This window comes from Tupaia chinensis, unplaced genomic scaffold (genome assembly GCF_000334495.1).
Source record: "Tupaia chinensis unplaced genomic scaffold, TupChi_1.0 Scaffold145814_1, whole genome shotgun sequence".
Classification (NCBI taxonomy): Eukaryota; Metazoa; Chordata; class Mammalia; order Scandentia; family Tupaiidae; genus Tupaia; species Tupaia belangeri.
In genome coordinates, this window is record NW_006205672.1 from 1,188,852 (window position 1) to 1,200,048 (window position 11,197).

At 44.9% G+C, this 11,197-nt stretch overlaps 1 protein-coding gene across 1 annotated transcript in view; it reads right to left on the reverse strand.

Moving 5' to 3' along the window:
- PIP5K1A (phosphatidylinositol-4-phosphate 5-kinase type 1 alpha) overlaps positions 1-11,197 on the reverse strand; it is a gene marked incomplete in the record, with an annotated part of 78,924 nt that overhangs the window by 35,085 nt on the left and 32,642 nt on the right. Inside the window, 5 exon segments of the mRNA XM_027768303.1 lie at positions 1,071-1,276; positions 4,045-4,344; positions 5,054-5,206; positions 5,375-5,492; positions 6,194-6,324. Of these exon segments, the coding sequence (XP_027624104.1) occupies positions 1,071-1,276; positions 4,045-4,344; positions 5,054-5,206; positions 5,375-5,492; positions 6,194-6,324 (908 nt within the window).

Here is an 11,197-nt window from a genome sequence, read left to right on the forward strand (position 1 = left end):
TGGGGAAGACAAAAAGGGAAGAGTTAGAAAATCTGTCAACTGGCAGGTAAAGGGGCTGCTTCTAACCTTGAGTCAAATCAGGACATAGAACTGAGACCTAAACCTAACTGTCTCATCCTTCATAACTGGGAGAGACAGAGATTCTGTCTATATCCCCAAGAACTGCTCTGGAATATGTACCATAATCTCATTTTCTCCAAATCTCCTTGGCTATACCTTTTCTTCTTCTTTTTAAAATAATTATTTTATTTAACTTTATTTATTTATTAATTATAATTTGACCAGAGAGGGATAGAATGAGAGAAAGGGAGAGAAAGTGAGAAAGCAAGCTGCCAGGTCTGGGACTTGAACTGTGGTCGACCACGTGGTAGTCCAGTGCCCTTAACCACCATGTCACCTGCCGGTCGCTGACTACACCTTTTCAACTACAATGCCGATGAAGAATCTAAGGATCACCTCTCCTCAGCAATTTTGGGAACATTCCTCCAAATAATTCTAAACTTCCTTAGTACTTTTGTATCTTAATGTCCAATAAGACACTCTTCCTGAGAGTGATACCTTATTTAAGTCTATTTAAGGATACCTTAAAAAAGGAAACCACCAGAACCAGCAGTTGGCGCAATGGCTATGTCACTGGACTCCCATGTAGGCGACTGCAGTTTGAGTCCTGGACCCGGTGGCTTAAACTCACGCCGGGTGCGTGTGTGTGTGTACCCAAGATCCCAGGCAGAGAATGGAGAAGGGATTGCAGTGTGGCCATCCCTCCTGGGTAGTGAGTTTTCACTTTCTGTCTCTCTATTTCTGTCTTTCTGGTGAGCGCACACGCCCCATAGCAAAAACCTCTCCAAAAAAATAAGAGAAACCACTTAAGACAGAGGAGGGACCAGCAGATGCCATAATGGTTACATGGCCTAGACTTCCACATAGCTGACTGCAGTTCAAGTCCTGGACTCGGCGGCTTGAAATTCATTGCTGCCTAAACTGCTACTCCTCCTTTTCTAGCAGAGTTCTTACTCAAGAAAAAAGTACTGAGTCTATGCTCTCCTTCTGGTGCCCCTGAGCCCACTCACTGGTCATCGGTCTCCATGGTGCCACCCCGTCGAGCCTCGCCCTGGATGGACTCCATGGCTGTGGAATAGAGAGCCTTTTGCGGGGCTGGTCTGCGAGAGTCGAGTGAATATTGTGCTTCACTGCTTATGGGTTCTCGTTGTGCGTGATCAATGTTGTGAATTGACATCAAGAGGCTATAGTCCATTATCTTGAAGCTCTGCAGTACCTAATGGAAGAAGAAACATGGTCTGAGTCTTGGGAGGTATGAAGATTTCTTTCAGGATCTCACAGCTTTCATAATTGAATTCAAGTGCTAACCACAGAGTTATCTTTTGTTTCTCCTACTCCATGAAGAAGAGTATATTAACCTCTTTGGGTCAGTTCCAAGTAAATAGCAAGTCGTCTTCTCAAATCCCATTGCCTCACCCAGAGAACCTCTCTATTCTTTCCTTGTATCTTTTCCTGAAAAGAACACTGTATTTTCAAGGGAACAAGGAATATGTAATTGTGCTGTAAAGAATCCAAAATGAGGGTCTAGTAAAAGGACACTTTGTGACAGAGCACATCTGTTGCAGAATTTTATGTGACCAGCTTCAATTCAGTTCAACATGTACTGAATCTCCACCATGTGCAGATACCTTGCCTGCTTATAGGAATATAAAGACACTTGGGACCAGCAGTTGGCGTAATGGCTATGTTGCTGGACTCCCACGTAGTCGACCGTGGTTTGACTGGACTCTCACATGAACCATCATGGTTTGAGTCCCAAACCCAGTGGCTTTAACTTCACGCTGGACATGTGTGCATGCGTGCCCAAAATCCCAAGAGGAGGATAGAGGAGAAGGGATTGTGGTGTGGCCACTCCCTCCCAGGGGGTGATTCTCGCTTTCTGTCTCTCTGGCAAGTGCACATGCTCTATAACAAAAATCTCTCTAAACAAACAAACAAAAAAAAAAATAAATAAAAGAAGAAAGTAAATTAGTCAACTATCGAATGTTGCAGAAAGTTCCAGGAGAGACTGAGAAGTGCTCTCTAGCATGTAGGTGCTTACTGGGAAGAGCAGTTCTACTGAAGTTGCAAAAGCCAAGATACAGAGGAATAATGCAGGGATAAGTGGTAGCAAAGGAGGAGAAATGGAAGCATCAGTAGATAAAGGCTTTTTAAAGAAAAAAATATTTGGACCGGCAGTTGGTGTAATGGCTATGTCGCTGGACTCCCACGTAGACAAAGGCGGTTTGAGTCTGGACCCGGTGGATTAAATTCACGCCGGGCATGTGTGCATGCATGCTCAAGATCCCGAGAGGAGAATAGAGGAGAAGGGATTGCGGTGTGACCATCCTCCCCCCCACCCCCACGAGGGGAGATTTCTCACTTTCTCTCTCTGTCTTTCCGGTGAGCGCACATGCCTTATAGCAAAAAACCTCTCAAAAAAAAAAAAAAAAAAAAAAAAAAAAATCCTCCCAGACTTACAGTAGAAGAGATAAGCTTGTTTGGATGTAGAAAGAAAACAGCCAGCAGGGGCCAAAGCTAGAGGAGGGAAAGGAAGCAAATGATGAAGCAGGTCCTGGATGAAAACCAGGAGGATATAAATCTAGAGGACCAAGGGGACTAGCTTGAAATAAGACACCAAGTTGGGAGAAAAGGAAAGGATTTTTTAGTGCAGATGGGGTTATAAACTGAGTTTCTAAGAGCACAGAAGGATAAAACAGGATACAAAGGTGAGGAAGTTTGCTGAGAAACAAAGCTTGGGAGACGGGAATTAGAAACTGGTTTGAAGAGTGTCGAACATCAGAAGTCCCTGTGGAGTGAGAGCAATGGAAATGAGCACAGGAAATGGACTGATGAGAAAGGCCCAGGTAGCGCTGGATACCATAGATCTATAGAGATGCTAGTATACACACTCATGTGATTTTCTGCAGCAATACTCAGCTTTCAAGATGTAAATCTGGGGGCTGGCAGGTGGTATGGTGGTTAAGGGTGCTGGACTCCCACACTGCTGACTGCGGCTCAAGTCCTGGACCTGGTGACTTGCTTTCTCACTTTCCCTCTCTCTCTCTGTCACTCTTGGCAAATTAAAATAAAATAATAAAGTTATAAATAAAATCTTTTTTTTTTTGAGAGGTTTTTTGCTATAGGGCATGTGTACTCACCAGACAGACAGAGATAGAGAGATAGAAAGTGAGAAATCACCTCCCGGGGGGGTGGGCCCAACGCACACTGCAATCCCTTCTCCTCTGTTCTCCTCTCGGGATCTTGTGCATACACACACATGCACCCGACGTGAGTATAAGCCACCGGGTCCGGGACTTGAACCACGGTCGACTACGTGGGAGTCCAGCAACATAGCCATTACGCTAACCACTGGTCCCAATAAAATAATTCTTAAAAAAAAAAAGATAAGGACCAGTAGTTGGCGGAATGGCTATGTTGCCGGATTCCCATGTAGTCAACCACATTTTGAGTCCCAGATCCGGTGGCTTAAACTCATGCCAGGCACATGTGCATGCGTGCCCAAGATTCCAAGAGAAGACTGGAGGAGAAGGGACTGCAGCGTGGTCATCCCCCCTGAGGGGTGATTTCTTGCTTTCGATCTCTTTGTCTCTTTGTCTCTCTCTGTCTTTCGGGTGAACGCATGTGCCCTATAGCAAAAACCTCTCAAAAAAAAAAAGGTATAAACTTGGATTCAGTACATGGGACCAATGAGGAATGACTGTGCTGGTGTGAAAAAAAGCAGAATGTTTGACTTTGAGGCCCAGGGTAGCTAGAGAAGACAATAAAGCCCCATTGAGAGATAAAGGGGAAACATAAACAGGGAGAAAGTAAAAATGTGAAGGCGTGGCAAAGAGCTAATATCAAAGTTATGTTAAATAAAGTCTGGGACATACAGTGCAAAGGAACAGAATCCCACCTCCCACAGACTCAATGCCTAACTCCAAGTTGTTTTCGTGTTTGAGATTCTTGGGGTCTGAGAGAGGAAAAATATGATCAACTCACCAAACAGTCACGCTGCAGGGTCTTACACAGAGCATTATACATGTCAGCATCTAAAAAAAGACCATCAGGGATGTCTTGTAGAAAGTCCAGGTCTTTAAAGGTGGGGAGAGGCTTATCTCGCTCTTTTTGGGAAGCTCGCCGTTTGTAGGTTGAGCCCTTGAGGTCATATTTCATGTGCATCTTGACCGACCGTGGTAAGAGATTGTTCATTACCACAATTCGAATGTTCTTGCCACCTGCTTGCACACAGTATAGTCCATAGAACTTAGGCAGCAAAGTCCGAGGGTTCTGGTTGAGGTTCTGAGGACACACAGGTAAAAAGCAGGAGGAGCAAGTGAGTTGATTTTCAGGGAAACAAAAACAAAAAGTTGCCACCCGTCCTCCCTTTATGGCCTACATGGGATTCAGGCACAAATGGTCTGCCATCAACCCACACATTTAAAATTTCCCAAACTACAAACTATCTCAGTAACGAGATCACCACCAAGCAGTGCCACAGACCCTCCAGTACAGTCATCAGTCAGGGCAGTGAACATATGATGGGTGCATTCTTTGAGAGAGGTTTATGAGAAGATAGTATTGAAAAAGTCTCAACCCTTAGCCTTGAATATATAGCAGGTTCTTGGGGTGGGGTGGGGAGGAGGATTGTGGGATGTAAGGAAAATTCCCTAACCCTAACCCTAGAACCTTCAAGAGCAGTTAAGAGTAACACTGAACAGAACACTATCAAGGGAAGTTACTCACCTCTTTCCCCAAACTAGGAGCTGAACTAAGAACAGAAAACAAAAACATCTTGAATTTTGCCTCTGGGTAAGACAGTCTAAGGCAACTAACACTTAAAAGTAGGACAAATAAACATAATCATAGAGAGGCAAAAGAGATGGGTCAGAAAACACACAGAGGAACTACACTAAGACAGAAATGTTGCCACGGTCTGCCCTGCTGAAGGCGGCCTCCCAGACTATCTAGGAGCAGGCAGCACGGTGGTCAGTGCTCTCCTCGCACTTACCATGTAGTATCCTGGAAGCAGCTTCTGCAGAAACTCTGCCTCTTTATGCTGCACCGTCTTAATGATGAATTCATCATCACTGGACACATAGAAGAGGGAACCACTAGCTCCGGAGTTGCAGAGTTCAATTAGTGGTTCACTGCAGAGGGAGTACTGGGGCGAGAGAGGAGAGAGAAGACAGGTTCACCAGGGCATGCTCATCACAGAAACGCAATTCTGTTCTAAAGAAAAACTCGAACAAGATCACAGACAGAGAAAGACCTTCCTCTGATAATATCCCTCTGATACTGAAGTCTTAGGTCTTGAGATCCAAAAGCTTACCAAGTAGTCATCAGGCCGGATGCCAAATAGCTCCCGAAAGTAGCGGAAGGCAACAGGGGCATAGGTCTTGAAACGGAAGTCATTGTAGTGATGAGCGGGGGTCAAGTTGCTACCTTCGCTGTGGAGTAAAAGAAGCCATTAGGGACCAGCTATTGGCGTAATGGCTATGTCGCTGGACTTCCATGTAGTAAACAGCGGTTCGATTCCTGGACCTGGTGGCTTAAACTTAAGCTGGGCGTGTGTGCGTGTGTGCCCAGATCCCAAGAGGAGAATGTAGGAGAAGGGGTTGTAGCGTGGCCCTGTAGGGGTGATTTCTCGCTTTCTGTCTTTCTGGTGAGCACACACGCCCTATAGCAAAAACCTCTCCAAAAAAAACAAAACAAAACAAAACAAAAAAAACAGAACAAAGAAGCCATAACTTTCTAGTCCCTATCACCAGGAAGTCCACCCTGGGAAGACACCAAGACTCCTACTGGGGGACCAATATATCCTTCCTATGAAACTAGAGAGATTAAAAGAGTCAGTTCCTTAGTGAGATAAAGATACAACATAGGAAGCAAATGCAAGGGCACAACTACATTGCCTCCTACCTAATGCATTATTTTTTTCACAGATCACTCCGCAGGCCGAAGGTTCATAAAAGCACCTAGAGGACGGCATCTGCTCTCCAAGATCTCCAGTCTTACATCACCCTGATTATCAGCTTAAGAGTTGGATACATATCTAAATTAGATTTGAACCCCTAAAACTGCCCTGGGGTTGATTAGAAAGAACCACATTTTCTAAGATATTCTCCTGAACATTAACTTGTGTACCTACCTGGGGAAGAAGATACTCTCTACCACGTAGAAGTCTTGCATGAGGACATCCCTCTCAGGTTTGGTACTCAGGCTTCCTACGGTGTGAGTAATGCCCAATTGGATGGCACCTTTCAAGGCTGATGAGGTTGTCTAAGCAAGATAAAAACAAAATAAATTGGAGTTTCTAGTACTAGGACTGACCACAGCAATAAAAACTCAAGAGTAAAGAACTAGAACATTTGAAAGCAAATGCCCTTCAAGTAATTCATACCAAACAAACTAAGGTGATCCACCCTCCCCATCTCCAGGTTTTCCACTGCAACTGAACCTGGCAAAGACTAGGACAGTGAAGATACAGAGTAGCAAAGATGGGACTATCTGAGCCAGCCTCAGCTAGGCAAGGAGTTCATTCCCACCAGCCTGCCTAAACAAGGGGCTCAAATCTTTTAAAGGTACTTTGTGTTAAGAGAACAATCTTGGGAACCAGCAGTTAGCATAATGGCTATGTCGCTGGACTCCCACGTAGTCGACCGCAGTTCGTGTCCCGGACCCGGTGGCTTAAAACTCACGCCGGGTGCGTGTGCGTGCGTGCCCAAGATCCCGAGAGGAGAATGGAGGAGAAGGGATTGCGGCGTGACCATCCCCCCTGGAGGGTGATTTCTCGCTTTCTGTCTCTATGTCTCTCTCTGTCTGTCTGGCGAGCGCACACGCCCTACAGTGAAAATCTCTCCAAAAAAAAAAAAAGAGAACAATCTTAAATCTCATTCCTGAGGTTTCTGCCTCCAGAATACTGGGGCCCTCGGTAACATTTTATTCACCTGATAGAGACTGTAACTAAAACCAGCCAATAATCTGATTTGACTACCTGGCTATAGAAACTTCAGTTCTCTAGGAAAGGCCTGACTGATGTGTCAGGGATGACAGTGGCAAAAAGAACTCCCAATTAAAGGGGGAGGGACCAGCAGTTGGAGTAATGGTTATGTTGCTGGACTCTCATGTAGCTAACCGTGGTTCGAGTCTCAGACTCAGTGGCTTAAACTCACACCGGGCATGTGTGTGTGTGTGCCCAAGATCCCGAGAGGAGAATGGAGAAGGGATTGCAAGGAGGTCATCACCCCGGTGAGTGATTTCTCGCTTTCTATCTCTCTTTGTCTCTCTCTTTGTCTTTCTGGTAAGTGCACACGCCCTATAGCTAAATAAATAAATAAAAAGGAGGAAAGTCTCAAATTATTGCTGAGATTGTTTAGATTTTGAATTACTGTGTTATGGTGAAAACACAAAAACAAGAGCTTCATTCTTTTCTTTCTTTTTTTTTAAGAGGTTTTTGCTATAGGGCGCGTGCACTCGCCAGATAGAGACAGAGAGACAGAAAGTGAGAAATCACCCCCCAGCGGAGATGGCCACGCTGCAATCCCTTCTCCATTCTCCCCTCGGGATCTTGGGCACGCACGCACACGTACCTGGCGTGAGTTTTAAGCCACCGGGTCCAGGACGTGAACCGCAGTCCACTACGTGGGAGTCCAGTGACATAGCCATTACGCTAACTGCTGGTCCCAAGAGCTTCATTCTTACAACTAAGAATTCTAGTTCACATCACTTAGATCTGTGTAGCCCAATAGAGTAGACACTGGCCACACAGTTAACTAGCTAGCTACTTTCTAATTGCCAGCAGATGCACCCATCTATTTATCTACCTTGGAACTGCCAGAAGAAGCATGAGCTTCAGAGATGCAGAGAAATCACCTTCCAAAGGGCTAAAGTCATGCTGTCATCTACTTGGCATATTTGTTATAGAAACATTCACTAAAAAAAAAAAGTGTGTGTGTGTATAATTTGCTACAGGGCACATATGCTCATTAGAGAGAGAGAACAAGCAAGAAAGCACCCTCCAAAGGGGATGACTGTGCTGTAATCCCTTCTCCCCCATTCTCCTCTCAAGATTTTGGGCACACACACATACATGCCTGGCATATTTCTCAAGCCACTGAATCCAGGACTCAAACCATTCAGGAGGCCATGTGAGATCTAGCCACCTTAACCACTATGTTACCGCTGGCCTGAAAAATAATTTTTATTGCCAACAGATAGCATAGTGGTTACGTCGCTGGACTCTCACATGGTCGACCATGATTCAAGTCCCTTACCTCTACCCGGTGGCTTCAAACTCATGCCAGCAGCATGTGCACACATGCCTAAGATCCCGGGAGGTGAATGGAAGAGAAGGGATTGCAGTGTGGCCATCCCCCCCGAGGGGTGATTTCTCACTTTCTACCACCCTATCTGGCGAGTACACGTGCCCTATAGCAAAAATCTCTTCCCCTCCCAAAAGAATTATTGTAATTTATGATTTACATATAATTTTATAACTGTGGGGGATACAGTGTGGAAAGCATATATTCAGTGTAGAATCAAATCAAGGAAATAAGCACATTTACCATCTCCAACATTATTTCTTTATATTCGTCAGAGGGCATGTGTACTTGTGAGACACAGAAAAGGGGGGAGGAAGAAGGTACACCCCAAGAGAGTATGATTATGCCTCAATCTTCTCTAGTTCTCCCTCCTGTTGAGATTTTGGGCACATATGCACATGGGCCCATCATGATCTTTAAGATGTCAGAGCCAGGATTCAAATTGTGTGGCTGGCCATGTGGGATCTGGCTCCCTTAACCACTGGACCACTGGGAAGCCTCACACATGGCTGTTTATATTCAAGCTAATTAAGTAAAAGCTCCGCTCTCTCGAGCCTTTTTCTCCTTTTTTCCTTTCAGTGAGTGAGGAGAGAGATTTCTGACGGGGTCCTGTTGTGTTCTTCCTGGTCAGCTAGCACCACAGATGTGCAGCACCATGCATAGTAGCCTATTGATGTTGGTCAGCCATTGTGCAGCAGTGCCCTCCTGCTTGTGCCACTACAGCTGAGGGCACTTTAATAGTTTTCTTCACTGCAGTTCAAGTGTGACTGGTGGCACAAATACAGCAGGTGTTAATCACTGTAGAAAGTTCTTTAGGGGCAGTTTTGCTCTAAATTATTTCCCTTATCCCCAAATCTCCACCAGATATTACTTATTTTATTTGCTCTAGGGCACTTGTGCTCGCCACAGAGACAGAGATGAGCAGGGAGACAGAAAGGAAGAAATCACCTCTCAGGGGAGATGACCATACTGCAATCCCTTTACTTCCACTCTTTCAGGATTTTGGACATGCAAGCACATGCACCTGGTGTTGAGTTTCAAGCCAATGGGTCTGAGACTTGAATCACAGTCATCCACATGGGACCGTATTTCTATTTAGTGGGTATTACAATTAGAAATAGGGGGCCAGATGGTCGTGCAACAGTAAAATGTGACACTCTGCAAGGCTGACCCTATATGAGAAGGTTCAAGTCCAAATAACTCCCTGAATATGCTAGACCTGCCTGTGCCTAGGGCAGGCTGAAACTGGGATGAATCTCAGCAACGAGACTGAGGTGTTGTCTCATTGGGAGTATTCGCTTTTTTTCCCTCTCTCTCTCGTGCAATTAGTAACTGAATTTAAAATATACACAACTAGCTTTTTGTTTGCCCCTCAGTTAGACTAGAAATTCATGTTTATCTCCATGTTTAGCAATTTGAAAAGCTCAATAAATGTTTGTTGAATGGATGTGGGCCCGGGAGTCCATTCCAAGACAATCAGATCCCTGAGTGACAATGTTGGGTTAGTCCACCTCTGCTACTTGGGTCACTGAAATAAAGGCAGTGAGTACGCATAAAATTTATATATGCCGGAAACAAGACTCTAAGTAATCTTCATGCCCTGCATCAGACAAAATACAGACACTAAATGAGAAGTTGGGAAATCTAAGCATCTTCAAATTAGTCCAGAGCTGAAGAACTGCCATCACCCCAGATCCAGGATGCTTCTCTCGCTTTCCTTTCATTAGCTCAATTTTCTCTTCTTGGCTATTACCACTACTTTCCAGTCGATCTGATATACAGAGCTCAAGAAAACAAGTGTTCTAGGTACTGCTCACTAGCTGAAATTACAACCTTAAAAAAAAAAAAAAAAAGAGGATTGGGGCTGGGTGTTGAACTCCTATATGGCTGACCACAGTTCACGTCCCGAACCTGGCAGCTTGATCTTTCTCTCTGGTCAAATTAAAAAATATAAACAAATCTGGGTCAGCAGGTGGCGTGGTGGTTACATCACTGTAATTCCCACATGACTGACAGCAGTTCGAGTCCCAGACCTAGCGACTTACTTTCTCACTCTCCATCTCTCTCTCTGTCTCTGTCTGTCTTTCTCTGGCAAAACTCATGAAAAATAGATAAATAAATAAATATTAAAAAATATATAAGCAAACCAGTAAATAAAATTATTTATTCAACTTTATTTATTTATTTTAACTTGACCAGAGAGGGACAGAGCAAGCGATCGAGAGAGAATGCACCTGCTGACCCAAACAAATAATTCTTTAAAAAAAGGGGGAGGATGGGACCAGCAGTTAGCGTGATGGCTATGTCGCTAGATTCCCATGTAGTCGACTGAGGTTTGCATCCCAGACCTGGTGGCTTAAACTCATGCCGTGCGCGTGTGCACCCAAGATCCCAAGAGGAGAACAGAGGAGAAGGGATAGCGGCATGGCCATCTCCCATAGGGGGTGATTTCTCGCTTTCTCTCTCTCGCTGTCTGTCTGGCGAGCACATGCATCCTATAGCAAAAACCTCTAAAAAAAACGGGGGGGGAGGGGGAGGATAGGTTGGCCCTATAGCACAGAGGTTAACCACTGTGCAGAGACAGCCAGGCTCCCACATGGCCAGCTGAGGTTCAGGTCATGACCCTGGTGGCTTACATGCTGGGCATGCATGTACATGCCTGGGATCTTCACAGGATAGAAAAAGGGAAGAAAAGGGATTCTTGTATGACTAGGCCCTGTTGAGAAGGGGAGGGGTTTTTTCTTTTTCTTTCTCTCATGTATATGCATGCACCTTATGGCATGCTGGAAAAACAAAAGGAAGGAGAGGAGGAGAAGGAAGAAAGGGAAAGA